The following is an 18,286-nucleotide window of genomic DNA, read 5'->3' on the forward strand; positions in this document are numbered from 1 at the left end:
CATTAAAACCAATTTATATTCCTTTCTACTGTGACTTTACTACAAGCTAAAGACTGTATCAGAACTCTTTGCCCTTGACGTCTTTACCTCATTTTCTACCCTCACCCTAGCATGTTCATTTTAGGCAAGGCTCTGACCTAATGCATCTCCTTGACTACTATGTTATATAGAACACATATAGAACGGACCGCTCACTCCACTTTCACATATGGCTAAAGTCAGTTTTAGCCAAGTCAGATTTATGATCGGCCCTTTAAGACTGCAATAAATGTGGTTTGATGGTAGCAGTTTATCCGTCAGTAAGCAGCTTTACAAAAGTCGCACGTCTTTCCGAAAAAGTCGCATGTTCTATTAAAAAGTCTCATAAGATAAGCATGGTCCTTGCTGGAGTGAAATTGCGCTTTTTTTTGCGACTTTTTAAATAGTCGCAATAGTAAATCTGTCTAGAGATTTATTTACATAAGAAAACACGCCCACTTTCAGAAAACTGGCGAGCATAGTGCAGAGCAGAAAAAAAGTCTCAAGTTTTTGCTCAGTTTTATCGATTGTGCAAAATTCTTTTGACTTTTTCACTCCATTATTCTGACTTGAGCTAATGATAAATCTGGCCCAATATGTTTGCGCAAGCTAGACTAAACATCTGTATAATTTGTATTACCTACTACAGTATCATTTTACTACCTACTAACAAATGACGCTTTTATTTTAAAGATTTTAAAGCAACTTCTAACTATAAATACACAAACGTATTTGCATGGTATGTAATGATCTCTGGAAAAGATTGTTCTGTTACGCTGAAGAATATGTGTCATAAAAAAATAACTGGATGCAACACTCTGCTTTCTCTGACTCATTCATCCTGTAGGCCAAGTAAGGTCAAAAGCTGTCTGGCATTTAGCTTAAGGGTAGAATGAGATTCATATGATATTAAAAAAATCCACAACGTGTTCTAAGTTGCAAAATGATTTTAAGTTGATTAACAAGCCTGTAGCCGAGCATCTCTCAGTCTTATCATCAGAGATATTCTTTGCTCCTAAAATCTCCATCTCAAATGTTAAAAGTCAGATCAGATCACAAACCTGTATATATATATTGAATATGTACCAGCAAATACTGTATATGTCTAACCTTTTACTCTCCTCATTTGATTGGGGAAACTATCCATAAAGTAAGCAGACATTGACTGCCATTGAGCCAGATATCTGGTGTGAGTATAATTACAAAAGACTGTTTTGTGTCAGCATTTCCACAAATATTAAAGGGTTTTCAAGATTCTATCCAAAGGATATGCTAGTAAAGGGGTTATCCAAAGCTGTAAGTCCCCCCCCCCCCTCCCGTCCCCCCCACACACATACACAATGCCCAGGCTCCTCATACAAATGGATCCGTAAGAACACAGGTGTCAGGGACCAGGTAAGTATTCTCTTTATGAGGGACCTGGGCATTGTGGGGTTGGGGGGGGGGGGGTTTACAGGTTTGAATAACCCCTTTAATGGCCGTACACCACACTGAAGGGGCTGCGGCGATCTTCTGAAAGTCATATCACCCTAACTGATTTCACAGGCACAACAAGTTTCCATATTGGTGGCTATGGCTGATACTGCAACTTAGTCCCATTCAAATGACAAATTGAAGCATTAGAAAATGTAACCTGTACGGATGAGCCACTGTATCAGTCCAAACAATGAGGCTGATTGGTTAGACCGCTGGATCAAACCCTATGAGCAGTAACATAAAAAAAACATATGTAGGTAATATTCCTGCAGCACCATTAAAGCATGGATTTGTCAATGCAGGACTTGAGTTCCTCGGCTATATAGCTGCAGACACCATTACCACTTAATTTACAACTTGAAAATGTAAACTTAGACCACAGAAGACTTACAAGTTTATCAGCCTGTCAAGCTATGATAGACTTCTCTAGGTTTCCCTACATTAATTTTAAACGAGCCAAAACATGCTGAGGTTTCCAATAAAAGGAATGTAGCATCTAGTACAAGCGGATGCACAGACATATATACAGATCACGATACAGAACAAACTACTGAGATTACTTCACTTTTGCACTGCAGGATTTTTACAATATAACACTGTTTTAAAAGAAAGGTGCTCTTCTTCACGAACCGGACAAAAAGGGATTGTGCAAAAGGGACAAGAAGAGAAGATAAGGCTAAAAGTTTACAGTATAAGGTTACGTCAATATCTGTGCGAAAGGCGATTGGGTAGCCTGTTCCTGCATTGACTGTAATTGGACGCGTTGGGGATCCGGCAACTTTCTGGCATATATACTGGTTTTCAACCCGGCAAAGACTGCTGCACGCTAACGCTCATTCACTGGGTGATGAAATCTTTCATCCATCACCAAGAATGGTTGTTTCTGGGCGGCAGATTGACCTGTGTAAAGAGGTATTTGCTGCCCAGAAACAATGAACTTAAAAGCAGCCCTCACCTCTTCTGATGATCAGGCAATAACTGGGAACATTTGGTTCCTCCTTAATAATTGCCTGTATGGCAAAAGGGTGGAGTGAACCTTAGATAAATCCTCTCCCTTTTTTTTATAATGCATTCAACATGTCCTTTTCCCCTTTTTTATATAGTTAATTATCGTAATAAATTCAACTTTTATTATGACAGTCTTCAAAGGATGATCATAAGAATGAAAATCTGTGGTCTGCCTTTAAGTAGGTTTCAAAACTCTCACTTCCTGCCAGTGTTCTGCAATCTCATTTGCATTTCTTCAACTGAGTCACTAAGTAATCTGTAAAGCCAACAGTGACTAATAAAAGCCCTAATGACTGAAATATCAAACTATCAATGAGTCAGAATTCATACTTTAGTGATGAAAGTTGGTGAAAATCCTTTAAATACATGCGCTAAAGTATTATTTGTGCACAGACGTAGACAGTCCGGGCAGCTTGCGGTTTTCACTCGCTCCATAGAATGCATCCAAAGAAAGTGAACACCCTACCAAATGTAATTCTTTAACCGCTTGTGTCAAAAAGAAACCAGCTTTTGAATAAAATCGGATGTTCTTTCAAGAAAGAAGAAAAAAGCTGATAATACTATTCAAGACAGTACGAAACCGAAAAACAATTGAACGCCATGGTAATTTGTGTTCAGTTGACTTAGAAGACTTGCAGACGCAATGTTAATGTGTAAGGTATGTTTGAAGCTGTTAAGGTATATCAACTATCCCTGTATAACAACGCAAAAATATTTAAGGGGCAGAGGTCCTTCAAGCTCTCTTATTAGTCTCGCAGAGGGAGTCTACAGTGGTGGACTTCTCTCTATGAAGTCCATAAGCCTATGGCAGTGAGCTCAGGGGCCATGAGAGAATAGTTTACCTAATACATTTCAAGTTGGAGAATGAAGGCTAATATCAGTAAAATGAAACAAAAAAGAAAATCAAAAAAATATTAAAAATTACCTTTAAATGATGCCTCTCTCTATTAATATACATTTTCCAGAAATCACGGAAGAGTTATTCATGCGACACTCTGTCTTCATGCTGATCAACACATCGGAAGGTCATTGTGAGAACATGGAAGACTTGGTTTTGAAGTCCAGATGTGACTCTCCTTCAGTCTCTAAAGAAAAAGAAAATAGGTTTGTGCCATGTAGGAAAATCAACACACATGAAATGAACATCAATTCTTTGTGATGCTCTTCAGATGCGGAATTAGACCCGTTAGTTCATATATTCTGCTCTTTTTAAAGACCAATTATCCAACAAAACAACGCTTTACAAGTCAAATAAAGCCCCATAGGTCTATGGAACATATCAGCTTTTCTTCTAGTTATCTGCATTCCATCCCCTAGTTCAAGCATATAACCTCCAAAGAGCCATCTTCCAGACTTGCTTCTGTAGTCATCTCATACACATGTTAAATGCTATTTTGTCAATTACTTTAGGTTTTAATTACGAACAGGAAGAAGCTGTCAATCGGTGGCTTATGGGGTAGAGGACGCTCCCAGCTACTAAATGTAATGCTAATTGTGCCCCCATATTCCAACACAGAGGACCTTTAAAACATGTTACACTTTTATAGGCATCGTGATCAGGCTGGCAGAGCAGGGCAGAAAATTTGTACAAAGACTAATTCTTACTCTGAAGAACTCAGTGTGGCTATTAGCAAAATCCCCTCCCCGATGAAACAAGTTCGAGCAAGGTAACCAGCTCACCATGTAAGGAACTGTCCTCAGTAGACAACACTGCCAAATACCCCAAAAATGGCTCAGTGTGCTTAGAGGTTTGCTATATCACTAATGGCTATTAGCATACTGAGTGAAAATAGCAGGTGCTAGTCACAATAAAAAGCCAAAGCAACTACAGAACTTTAGTTTCAAGTTAACAGCACATGATTATATCATTGACTTCCCTTATGGAAACTCAACATCATTTACATGAATCTATTTTGGACTGTCTTTTATATATTTATACTTAAATAATTTCCATTTATCATTCAGTTGACTAAATCATAATGGCAAAAACTACTGAAAATGTGTTCATGCAGAACAAAAGAGAAGAGACACAAACTATTTATTACTGAACACAAGTGGCTGAAGGTGGGGGAAATACGGACACCTAAAGTGCTTTTCTCCGATGCACTCAGTTGTGTACACGAAAATATCACAAGCAGTTATGCATCAACAGACACGTGAGGGGAACATAACAGCTGGAATAAAGAACTAACTCTAGAAAATAAGAAGATTAAGAAGATTGTTCACTTATTGCAAATATGTTAGAGAAGAGTTTTTATTTTTTATTAGAGCCTTCGAGTTTCTACCTTTACAGAAACCCGGGGCAATTTCAATTTTTCAACCATTCCACATCCCAACAATTTCCTCTCTCATATGCTAGTTTCATGAGAAGCCAAGTAACCCAACAGAATGTTTTTGAAGCGTGGTAGGTTAGGAGACTGGAGTACTCAGAGAATAATTCCTTAGCCCTTTAAGAATGCAGCCTAGTTTGGTACTTAAAAGTTGTCTTATCAGACAATGGGGGCATATTGCTAGGATTCCCAGCGGTGTGCCCTCGACCACTTTCAGAGCTCGGTTTAGGAGATGGGAGCATATCGCTAGGATATTGCCTATTGTCTCAGATAGGACAATCCCTTTAAGCCCACAGCAATTTCTTGATCTCCGCATTTCAAGAGATACAACTTTATTTTTCATTTAACACAGCTGCAGGCAGGCTTATTTTTGAAGGACGAGTTGTATGTTTTAATGCACCATATCTAATCTAACTTTTTGGGGGGTGACTGAAAAAAAAGACCAAAATAATGCAATTCTGCCACTGTTTTATGGTTTCATCTTTACAGTGATCACTGTGTAGTAAAAATGACATGTTAAACTTTATTCTTCCTCAGGTATGTACAATTAAGCAGATACCAAAATAATATAGTTTTTGTTTTGGTGTAATACTTTAAAAAAAAACAAAAAAAACTTTGTGTCACTATATTTTGACACCCATAACCCTTTTATTTTGCTGCCAATGGAGCCATGTGATTAATACCATTTTTACACACATGCAACCTTTTGATCTTTTTTAGGTACGGTGGCCAAAAAATTACATTTGTCAATGGGGATTTACAAAAATATATATTTTTAAAAATGTTACACAACATATTTATTTACTGACATTCTATTACATCTTGTCAGAGGCAGGGTATAATATGTGTCATAACATGGCATGCCTGGGGTATTCAGAGGGCTCCCTCCAGCTGTCTAGCCGCTGAAATACAGCAGTCATTGACGGGGTTAATCTGCTGGGATTGGAGTTATCTCAGATCCCTATATAATACAATTTGCTTCCATAAGCAATGGCACAGGCACAGTTTTTTACCCTACTATTAGGGCACTGAGTGTTAAATTGCTACTTACAGTGGCGTAATCGTTGCTATAGGGGTTAATACTGCATGTGTTAACCTCTTCTAGCAGAAGCCAGTTTGGACCAAATGCTGAAGTCCCATTTTTCACTTTAAATTTATCTGACGTTTCACTTAGTAACAACTTTAGAATGCTTTTACACAGCAAAATGATTCAGAGTATGTTTTTTGCGACTCAATGGACTTTATGTTAGTAGTAAACTGTGGTCAATATGTTTTATGTTAAAAAAATTGCAGTTTTCAGAATTTAAATATCTCAGTTTTTAAGACAGGTAAAGGAGTGTGGGCAGCACCACTGTCTGTAGGGTACAGCGTTCCACCTCCAAAATGTGAAAAATAAAAAAATTCCGCAGCACATCCAAATAGTAAAAAAAAGTAGAAAAAGGCTTTATTCACCAGACATGCAACGTTTCCATCCTCTCAATGGGATTTTTCTCAAGCAGTCACTGTGCATGTGCTGCGGAATTTTTTATTTTGTTTTTAAGACAGTCATATTACATAAAATAGTTTATAATTATGATTTACCATATGCCTACTTTATGTTGGTATTGTTTTTTAAAAAGTTTTTTTTCTATTTTGCTTTATATTACATGGCTTATACGTTTAGCTGCAATTTTTCACATTTTAAGAAAATTTCCAAACCCTATTTTTTGGTGACCAATTCAATTTTAAAGATTGAAAGCCATAAATATTAGACACCCTCAAGGAATAATCTCATTTTAAAAACTTCACTCCTAAAAATATTCCAAATATTCCTTCAGAGGAATTAAAGCAAAATGGAGGTGAAATTTAAAACTTAGATTTTTTATTTTTTTTGAAGATTTTTCAATTTTAATCCATGTAGTTCTACACTGCCAGTCCCAAAAAAAAGTCGCCACCAAAAATATTTGTTGGGCCGCCTTTAGCTTTGATTACGGCACGCATTCGCTGTGGAATTGTTTCGATAAGCTTCTGCAATGTCACTATCTGTGAAAATTATGTCTCATGCTCCCTGAACCACTCTTTCACAATTTGAGCCCTATGAATCCTAGCATTGTCATCTTGGAATATTAACGTGCCATCAGGGAAGAAAAAATCCATTGATGGAATAACCTGGTCATTCAGTATGTTCAGCTAGACAACTGACCTCATTCTTGGAGCACATACTGTTGCTGAACCTAGACCGGACCAACTGCGGCAACCACAGATCATAGCAATGCCCCCACAGGCTTGTACTGTAGGCACTAGGCATTAGGTCTTACCCTGATGTGCCCATCACTCTGGAACAGGGTAAATCTAGACTTATCAGACCACATGACCTTCTTCAATTGCGCCAGAGTCCAATCTTTATGCTCCCTAGCAAATTGAAGCCTTTTTTCTGGTTTGCCTTACTGATTAGTGGCTTTCTTACGGCTACACAGCTGTTCAGTCCCAATCCCTTGAGTTCCCTTCGCATTGTGCGTGTGGAAATGCTGTTATTTTCACTATTAAACATAGCACTGAGTTCTACTGTTGTTTTTCTTCGATTTGATTTCACCAAACGTTTAAGTGATCGCTGATCACGATCATTCAAGATTTTTTTTTTTCCCGACACATTTCTTCCTCAAATACGATGGGTCCCCACTATCTTTCCAGTTTTTAATAATGCGTTAGACAGTTTTTAACCCAATTTTAGTAGTTTCTGCAATCTCCTTAGATGTTTTCTCTGCTTGATGCATGCCAATGATTTGACCCTTCTCAAACAGACTAACATCTTTTCCACGACCACGAGATGTGTCTTTCGACATGGTTGTTTAAGAAATGAGAAGCAACTCATAATTACACTATTTGCTTAGTTAAATCCAGGTGGCAAATTTTATTTTTTGACAGGCAGTGTATATAACACAGTAAGTGTTTAACCCCTTAAGGACCAGGCTCATTTTCACCTTAAGGACCAGGCCATTTTTTGCAAATCTGACCAGTGTCACTTTAAGTGCTCATAACTTTAAAACGCTTTGACTTACCCAGGCCGTTCTGAGATTGTTTTTTCGTCACATATTGTACTTCATGACACTGCTAAAATTGGGTCAAAAAAGTTAATTTTTTTGCATAAAAAAATACAATTTTTACCCAAAATTTTGAAAAATTAGCAAATTTCAACGTTTCAGTTTCTCTACTTCTGTAATACATAGTAATACCCCCAAAAATTGTGATGACTTTACATTCCCCATATGTCTACTTCATGTTTGTAGCATTTTGGGAATTATATTTAATTTTTTTGGGGATGTTACAAGGCTTAGAAGTTTAGAAGCAAATTTTGAAATTTTTCAGAAATCTTCAAAATCCCATTTTATGGACCAGTTCAGGTTTGAAGTCATATTGTGAGGCTTAGATAATAGAAACCTCCCAAAAATGACCCCATTCTAGAAACTATACCCCTGAAGGTATTCAAAACTGTTTTTTCAAACTTTATTAACCCTTTAGGTGTTCCACAAGAGTTAATGGCAGATGGAGAAACAATTTTGAAATTTCTATTTTTTGGAAAATTTTCCAATATAATCAATTTTTTCCAGGAGTAAAACAAGGGTTAACTGCCAAACAACATTCAAAATGGGTTGCCCTGATTCTGTAGTTTGCAAAAACACCCCATATGTGGTCGTAAACTACTGTTTGGCCGAACGGTAGCACATAGAAGGAGGGGAACACCATATGGGTTTTGGAAGGCAGATTTTGCAGGACTGGTTTTGTTTATACCATGTCCCATTTCAAGCCCCCTGTTGCACCCCTAGAATAGAAATTTCAAAAAAGTGACTCCATCTAAGAAAGTACACCCCTCAAGGTATTCAAAACTGGGTTTACAAACTTTGTTAACCCTTTAGGTGTCCCACAAGAGTTAATGGCAGATGGAGAAACAATTTTGAAATTTCTATTTTTTGGAAAATTTTCCAATATAATCAATTTTTTCCAGGAGTAAAACAAGGGTTAACTGCCAAACAACATTCAAAATGGGTTGCCCTGATTCTGTAGTTTGTAGGAACACCCCATATGTGGTCGTAAACTACTATTTGGCTAAACGGCAGGACATAGAAGAAGGGGAACGTCATATGGGTTTTGGAAGGCAGATTTTGCTAGACTGGTTTATTTACACCAGGTACCCTTTCAAGCCCCCTGATGCACCCCTAGAGTAGAAACTCCATAAAAGTGACCCCAGCTAGGAAACTACGGGATAAGGTGGTTGTTGTTTTGGGACTATTTTTGGGGTAAATCTGATTTTTGGTTGCTCTATATTACTCTTTTTTGAGGCAATGTAACAAAAAAATTAAATTCTAAAATTGTTTCTACATTCGCTATTTAGTTTTGTGGAACACCTAAAGGGTTAACATAGTTTGTAAAGTAACTTTTGAATACCTTGAGGGGTGTAGTTTCTTAGATGGGGTCACTTTTTTGGAGTTTCTAGTCTAGGCTACATCAGGGGGGGCTTCTAATGGGACATGGTGTCAAAAAAAAAAAACTGTCCATCAAAATCTGCCTTCCAGAAACCGTATGGAGTTCCCTTCGTTCTATGCCCTGCCGTGCGGCTATATAGCCATTTACGACCACATATGGGGTGTTTCTGCAAACTACAGAATCGGGGCAATAAATATTTAGTTTTGGCTGTTAACCCTTGCTTTATTACCGGCAAAATGGATTCAAATTGAAATTTTGCCCAAAAATGGGTGTTTTGGCACCGTTTTTATTTTATATTTTTAACACCGTTCATCAGAGGCGTTTGGTCAAAAGTTATTTTTATAGCGACGACTTTTACGCACGCGACGATGCCCAATATGTATGGCTCTCAGACTTTGGAGACACTAAGCAGGCATCCTAAAACTGCGGCCCTCCAGATGTTGTAAAACTACAATTCCCACCATGCCCTGCTGATGGCTGTAGGTTGTCTGGGCATGCTGGGAGTTATAGTTTTACAACATCTGGAGGGCCGCAGTTTGAGGATGCCTGCACTAAAAGTGGCAAGGGGGGGGGGGGGCTGGGTTAGGGTTAGATGGATAGATGGAAGTTTGGAATAAAAGTACTTTTTTTTTTTTTCCTGCCTAACGGTGCCTCTCCCTCACTGACCCTAACCTACCTGGGTGGCGATGGGTGCAGGAGGGTGATGGATGCCGATTAGGGGGACACAGGAGCTGGTGCTGGAGGGCAGAGAGGAGCGCAGGAAGTTTGAATCTCGCGCCTCTCTCCCCTGCACCAATCAGCACCCTGGACAGAAGTGTTCAGCACCAGGGCCAGCACCGCCTCTCCTCGGACTGCGATCGGTGGTGTATAATTACGCCACCGATCGCAGTCTTTTTCTGGTTCATCGGGTCACAGGACACCCGAATGGACCCCCCCCCCCTGCGTTGTTACGGGATGCCGGCTGACAACGGTACGTCCTGTGTCCTTAAGGACACGGGAAATAGGGCGTACCGGTACGTCCTATGTCCTTAAGGGGTAAAAAAAAATAAAAAAGAAACACAACATTATCTCGATTTACAGTTTGTTTTTTTTAATATCCCATAAGTGGCCCTAGTCTGCTACTCATGTCAAACACAAACCACAGAAATGAAAAAGCACCTTATGGATTTTAGTTTTTTCTTTGGATTAGGTTGTTTTACAGTATAAGTTTGTAGCGGCCCTGAGGTGCCAAAAGAGTTTTCCCGTATGAACCCAGTTTGAAAACTACACAGCTCAAAGAATTCAACCAAGGCTACAATGAGCAATTTGTCCCCACGGAGCGTTTCATATTGGACCATAAAAAAAAAAAAAATCTTTTTTCCAATAACATGTTTTAGTCTCAAATTTTTAGTGGTAATTAAAGAGTAAAAATCACTGTCAAATTTGTTAGACCATTCTCCTGAGTACAGCAATATTCTGTAAGTCGGCATAAACTGTTGTGTGGGCACACAACACGGCTCAGAAATGAAGCAGAGGCCGAGACCCTGAGGAACCAGTACAGTGGAAACCACTAAAAAATGACAGCATTTTGTAAACTACACCTCCCAAGGAATGTATCTAGGGGTGTAGTGATCATTTTGAACCCACAGGTGTTTCATAGAATTTATCAATACTGGGCCGTGAAAATATAAAAAATATTTTTTTCTAATAAAACGTTATTTTTACCCCCATACTAGGGGTAAGGGGACAAAATGCACCCAACAGTTTGTTACGCATTTTCTCCTGAATAAGGCAATACCCCATATGTGGTCACAAACTGCTGTACAGGCAAACTGCAGGGCTCAGAAGGAAGGGAGAGTTATTATGCTTTTGGACGGCAGATTTTGCTGGAATGCTTTTTGGACACTATGTCACATTTTCAGAGACCCTGAGGTACCAGTACAGTACAAACCACGCCAAAAAAAATGACCTAATTTTGGAAACTACACTCCCCAAGGAATTTATCTGGAGGTGTCATGAGAATTTTGAACCCACAGGTGTGTTCCAGAAATGAATATGCAGCTGATGTTGAAAAATGAAAATTGCAATTATCCAGATATGCCATTTCAGTGGCCAGTTTGTGTCACTGCGAAAAGTCAGTTAGAACTTTACTCATTATGCAGTGTTTGCTGATTTCAGAAACACCCTACATGTGACTCTAATCTGTTCCCTGGAAATATGACAAGGCTCAGGAGTAATAGAGCATCATGCAAATTTGAGGCCTAACTCGGTAATTTATACAGCACTGGCAGACAACTGCAGAGCCTCTGAGGTTTAAAAAAAAACAAAAAACTCCAAGAAATGACTCCATTTTGGAAACTATACCCTCAGGAATTTCACCGACGGGCATAGTGAGAAATTTTAGTTAAAGGGATTGTCTCACTTCAGCAGATGGTATTTATCACGTACAGAAAGTTAATACAAGCCACTTACTAATGTATTACTATTATCCATATTGCCTCGTTTTCTGACGATTAATTTTTCCATCACATTATAAACTGCTTGTTTCTATGGTTACGACCACCCTGTAATCCAGCAGTGATGGTTCTGCTTGCACACTGTAGGAAAAAGTGCCAGTCTATATGCACGCCCATGGTCCCGGCTATAGTGCGCAAGCACAGCCACCGCTGCTGGATTACAGGGGGTCGTAGCCATGGAAATGAGTACTGTATAATGCAATGGAAAAATGAATCAAGACAGGAAACAAAATGGACAATAACAATACTTTCGAAAATGGCTTGTATTAATTTTCCCTATATGATACATGCCACTTGCTGAAGTGAGACAACCCCTTTAAGTGTCAGCCCAAATGGTATTCCTCTAGGGCAGTGATGGCTAACTTCCGGCATTCCAGCTGTGGTAAAACTACATCTCTCAGCATGCTCTATTCATTTCTATGGAGTTCTGAGAACAGCAAATGACGTTCATTTCTTGGGAGTTGTAGTTTTACCACAGCTGGAGTGCCGGAGGTTAGCCATCACAGATCTAGGGGTACATTGAGAATTTCTATAACACCAGTCCTAATATGCGTTTAGGGGTATAGTGAGAATTCTTAATTGTAAGGTGACACCCCTCACACTGTTACACACTGGGAGCGGGGGACCTCCATTTCATTTATTTATTTTTGGGGTGGGGGAGTTTAGATTTCTGTGGGGAAATGCTCGCCGGGTATTATCCTGCTTACATCACTGCCCTCCCCTCCTGGTGAATAAAGTTCAGGAAAAAGGAAGGTTAATGAAAAGTGTAATTTTATTGCACCAAGGTCTTGTAGAAAAAAAAACGGACACGGGCGCAGACATGGGTGACATACCAGTTGTGCATCCGTTTTTTTTTTTTTGACGGACCCATTGACTTGAATGGGTCTGTCCTCCGTTTTCCACTGACAAGAATAGGACAGGTTATATTTTTTTTTTTGACGGACTGGAATCACGGATCACGGAGAAAAAACGGAGGACTATCAGTTTTTTTTCACAGCTCCATAGAAATTAATGGGACCTCCACTAAACTGTGAAAAATGGCGGAACGGACGCGGATGCACACAACGGTCGTGTGCATGAGGCCTTACCAAGGAAAGAATAGATGAGCTCTGACAATCTCCTATTGTGAATGGTGGATCCTGTCTTATCTGTACACAGAGGTGATATCTCCTTATCATTACAGGTACCATTACATTTATTTGGGGCATCAGGAATAAAAGGGGGGAAAATTGGTGTCCTCGAGCCCTAATACAAGGCTCTTACTAATGTATTGTGATTGTCCATATTACCTTATTTGCCGATTCATTTTTCTATCACATTATACACTGCTTGTTTCTATGGTTACAACCACCCTGCAATCCAGCAGCGGCGGCCGTGCTTGCACACTATAAAGAAAAGATACCACTATTCCCCAATATGGAGTGGAGCACTCCCCTTGCCTCACTTTCCTTCTCACAGTGACTGCCAGCTGGCTGCTATGTTTCTGCATAGACAGCAGCTCTTCTATCACGGTGAGGAGGGTGGTAGTTTGCAGGAAAAGAGCTCTGCTTATGAATTCACCAGCTCAATAAGTTATGGGTCTGGTGTGATCTCTCTTATTAGCCATACAGCACAATATTTTTGCTGTCCTTTCATAGGGCAGAAAAGTCCAATAACAGAAACTTAAAGTGGATCTATCATAATATGATAGATTTGCACTATATAATATGATAGATTGCACTATATAATATGATATATTTGTACTATACAGTAGAGTCATCCAGGGTGGAACTACTGCCATAGTGACTGCCACTATACACACAAAGTAATGATGATTACTGTGCATGTGCACCGGCAGGTGAGGTCTGGGCTGTAATGGATGTCCCTGGCCTGTGCACTCTCCTATTCAGTCCAGCAGGTGCGATGATGTCACCACATCCCGTCTGCTGCTGGGGAGAAGAGGATGTGCTCCGTTCATTGGGGAAATAGGGCTAGGTGAGTATTACTGTATTTTTTTTACTAACATCACAGGGTTTTCACTAATATAAGGGGGGAAACTAAGGGGGCATGACTACTGTGTGGGAGCACAAAGTTGACATAATTACTATGAGGGGTGACTAAGGGAGCATAGCTACTGTGTGGGAGCACTATGGGAAAATAATTACTGTGTGAAGGAACTAATGGGGCATAACTACTGTGTGGGGCCACTAAGGATGCATAAATACTGTGCAAGGCCATTAGGGAGCATTCTACTGAGTCTCCGCACTACAGGGGGTATAACTACTGTGTGGGCGCACTAAGCAGGAATAACTTCTGTGTTAGGGAACTAAGTGGGCATAACTACTGTGTGGGGACACTAAGCAGAGATAACTACTGTGTCAGGATAATAAGGGAGCATTCTACTGAGTATGGGCACAATGGGGGAATAACTACTGTGTTTGGGTACTATGGGGGCATAACTACTGTGTAAGGACACAGAGTTGCTTGAAGGGGGGCCCTGTTCAAAGATTTGCTATGGGGCCCAGCCTTTTCTAGTTACATCTCTGGAGTCAGCATTATTTGACAATTTTGCACTGAAGGTCACTAAACACAGATTGGATCAAGGACATTTCATTCATCACCTCTCAAATATTTTACATTTATATAGTCTTTCATTTCATGGAGTAGAAAAAGTCAACACAGTAATCCAAAAAGCAAACAAGCCACATCCTTATGAAATCTGAGCACACCACTTCAAAACAAAGGAACCCTTTTTCCTTTAACATTTAGAAATGTGTAACAAAATATCAACACCATCACATATTCTGATCCCTCAATAATGGCAGTCATTGTACTTCCAAGAATAAGAGGGTTACTTGAAAGGTAGTAATAATCAAAAACAAACAAAATAAAATTGAGGGATTTTTAAATTGGAGGGCCTATCCTTAGGGTAGATCATCAATATCAGAATAGTATATTCACTTGAATGGGAGCAGTGCTGCAGTAGCCAGCTCTGTCCATTACACAGTAGAACGGTTCCGGCACCCGATCAATCATATATTGATGACGTATCGTAAGGATAAGCCATTGAAATAAAAATCTCAGAAAACCCAGTTAAGGGGTTGGCTATGTATAGTAACATTTCCTAATATGCCATGAGCTGTTATACTGAGTCACATAAAAGTGTACATTTGTTTAGCTTTCACCCAAGCTGTTCACTTGAATGCAACCTACTGCCCAATGATGGGATATAAACAATGGATAATGGGATCTCTGCCTCCTTAGGATGAAAGATGGGGACGGTCATGTAATTTACCTATGTGACTGATCCCCCTGCTTTCCCTTGCTGTGTCATTGTCTGCACAGATCAAGAACAGAAGGTGAATACATCCAGGGCACGTGCAGATACAAGCAGGAGATTTTCCTCTATCTGCGCATGTGCTAGACGCATTGAGCTGCTGTTAAGCGTCTGTGCAGAAGTTCACACAGCAAGGGAAATCTAGGGAAGCGGTCATGTAAGATGATTATTGTTATCTTTCATCCTATAGATGTGGAGACCGCTGCCTTCCACCGTTCACATACCCCATCCATAAACTGCTCTTTACCTATACAGTTTATCGTTTTTTTTATATCATTATTGTCCTGATTCTAGGTTTATTGAAAGCCCGTTCACACTACATTTTGGTTGAATATATAATAAATCTGCATTGGTTCCATAGATTTCTATTAAGCACAGCAAACTGTAACTACAATAGGACCACCAGAGGATGTGCTTAATTTATGATAAGGCGCATGTCTCGTCATAAATTAAGCACATCCTTTAGCAGTTTGTGTGCCTAAAATGAAATCTATGCCAGCCCATAGCTAGTCATCATTTACGCCAGAAGGCTGGGATAACAGATTATATGTCTGCCAAGGCCAATAGCCTGCCCACTCCCCCCCGTCCTTTTTCAAAAGTGGCAAGGGTGGTGCAGAAACTGCACTTTTGTTGTTTAAAAGGTCGCAAACCAGTGGTCTGACTTTTTACGCTAGAAAACTGGTGTATGGGACAGATAACTCACCCCTATAATGTATACTGTAACATGTAAAAAATGTAAGCAAGATGTTTCTTGAATTACACTACCCATTTAAAAAGATGAATCTGACAAGCCGTGCTATATTTATAAGCAATCATTCATAAAAACGGACTGTGACCTCACATAGCTATGAAATAAAATCTAATTCCGTTGGATAATGTTCTGATAAGTGTAGCAGCTTCAAAGCACCAGTGTTATCACGCGAGCTGTACCTGCCATAATAATGATCAACTCTGCAGTCAATTATCTTCCAGTCACTAAGAGTACACAGTGCTAACCCTGTTAATAAAAGAAGCAATGTGCCTCATAATAACCTCTACTGGAAAGCGCTCCATGAGGCTGCGCCGTCAGCTCCAAGGAACATGACAAAGAAAGAGAGCAAGGGGAGTGCATGACTCAGAGACTGACTGACTGACAGCAATATTCCTCTAAGGAGTCCAAAAGGATTCTTACAAGTCAATGTATAAAAAATACCAGGGCACTCATAAATTATGCTTAAATTAGTCTTCGTTTTATTAAAGGCACTGATAACAGATAAATTATAGGCTGACACTAGCGTTTCAGTCTAACCACAGACCTTGTTCACGGCCATGTTGTATGTAGAGAATAAACCTGGTGTCAGAAATGACGAGAACGGAGCATCTTGTGTGATACATAAGGATTTTTAGTCCACTTCATCCATTCTAAGCATTACACAGACAGTATTTTATATAAATAAACTACACTGACCAAAAATATAAATGCAACACTTTGGGTTTTGCTCCCATTTTGCATGAGCTGAACTCAAAGAGCTGAAACATTTTCTACTTACACAAAAGACCCATTAACATCAATTGATGTTGAGAGACTATTGTTCACACATCTGTCTAAATCTGTTAGTGAGCACTTCTCCTTTGCCGAGATAATCCATCCCACCTCACAGGTGTGGCATATAAAGGTGCTGATTAGACAGCATGAATATTGCACATGTGTGCCTTAGACTGCCCACAGTAAAAGAACACTCTGAAATGTCCACAGTTTTGCCTTACTGGGGGAAGTCAGAAAACCAGTCAGTATCTGGTGTGGCCACCATTTGCCTCACACAGTGCAACATATCTCTGTTGCATAGAGTTGATCAGGTTGTTGATTGTGGCCTGTGGAATGTTGGTCCACTCCTCTTCAATAGCTGTGCAAAGTTGCAGAATATTGGCAGGAACTGGAGCATGCTGCCGTATACGCCGATCCAAAGCATCCCAAACATGCTCAATGGGTGACCTATCCGGTGAGTATGCTGGCCATGCAAGAACTGGGATGTTTTCAGCTTCCAGGAATTGTGTACAGATCCTTGCAATATGAGGCCGTGTATTATCATGCTGCAATGTGAGGTGATGGTCGTGGATGAATGGCACAACAATGGCCCTCAGGATCTTGTCACGGTATCTCTGTGCATTCAAAATGCCATCAATAAAATGCACCTGTGTTCGTTGTCCATAACATACGCCTGCCCATAGCATAACCCCACCGCCACCATGGGCCACTTGATCCACAACGTTGAAGTCAGCAAAACGCTCACTCACACGACTCCACACAAACTGTCTGCCGTCTGCCCTGAACAGTAAAAAACAGACGCCATGGAATGTGAGCATTTGCCCAATAAAGTCGGTTACGACGACGAACTGCAGTCAGGTCCAGATCCCGATGAGGACGACGAGCATGCAGATGAGCTTCCCGAGACGGTTTCTGACAGTTTGTGCAGAGACTCTTGGGTTATGCAAGCCGATTGTTACTGCAGCTGTCTGGGTGGCTGGTCTCAGACGATCATGGAGGTCATGGGCTGGTGTGGTTACACGTGGTCTGATGTTGTGAGGCCGGTTGGATGTACTGCCAAATTCTCAAACGTTGCGACATCTGTGGCCTTGTGCTGTGTGATCAAACTGCACATTTCAGAGTGGTCTTTTATTGTGGGCAGTCTAAGGCACACCTGGTGCAATATTCATGCTGTCAAATCAGCACCTTGATATGCCACACCTGTGAGGTGGGATGGATTATGTCGGCAAAGGAGAAGCGCTCACTAACACAGATTTAGGATACTTTCACACCCGCGTTTTGTGCGGATCTGCCATGGACGGATCCGTTCAGATAATACAACTGTCTGCATCCATTCAGAACTGATCCGTTTGTATTATCTTTAACATAACCAAGACGGATCCATCTTGAACACCATTGAAAGTCAATGGAGGACAGATCCGTTTTCCATTGTGCCAGTGAAAACAGATCCATCCCCATTGACTTACATTGTGTGCCAGGACGGATCCGTTTTCGCTCAGTTTCATCAGACTGACACCACAACGCTGCAAGCAGCATGTTGGTGTCCATCTCCAAAGCGAAATGGAGACTGAACTGATGCAAACTGATGCATTCTGAGCGGATCTTTTTCCATTCAGAATGCATTAGAATGAAAACTGAGCCCTGAATGGATCTCACA

At 40.2% G+C, this 18,286-nt stretch overlaps 1 protein-coding gene across 1 annotated transcript in view; it reads right to left on the reverse strand.

Moving 5' to 3' along the window:
• Window positions 1–18,286, reverse strand: part of BACH2 (BTB domain and CNC homolog 2) — a 316,933-nt gene that overhangs the window by 178,624 nt on the left and 120,023 nt on the right. The window contains 1 exon segment of the mRNA XM_044289211.1: window positions 3,428–3,587. Within this exon segment, the coding sequence (XP_044145146.1) occupies window positions 3,428–3,460 (33 nt within the window). The 5' untranslated portion in view covers window positions 3,461–3,587.

The sequence above is a fragment of the Bufo gargarizans genome, chromosome 4 (assembly GCF_014858855.1).
Source record: "Bufo gargarizans isolate SCDJY-AF-19 chromosome 4, ASM1485885v1, whole genome shotgun sequence".
Classification (NCBI taxonomy): domain Eukaryota; kingdom Metazoa; phylum Chordata; class Amphibia; order Anura; family Bufonidae; genus Bufo; species Bufo gargarizans.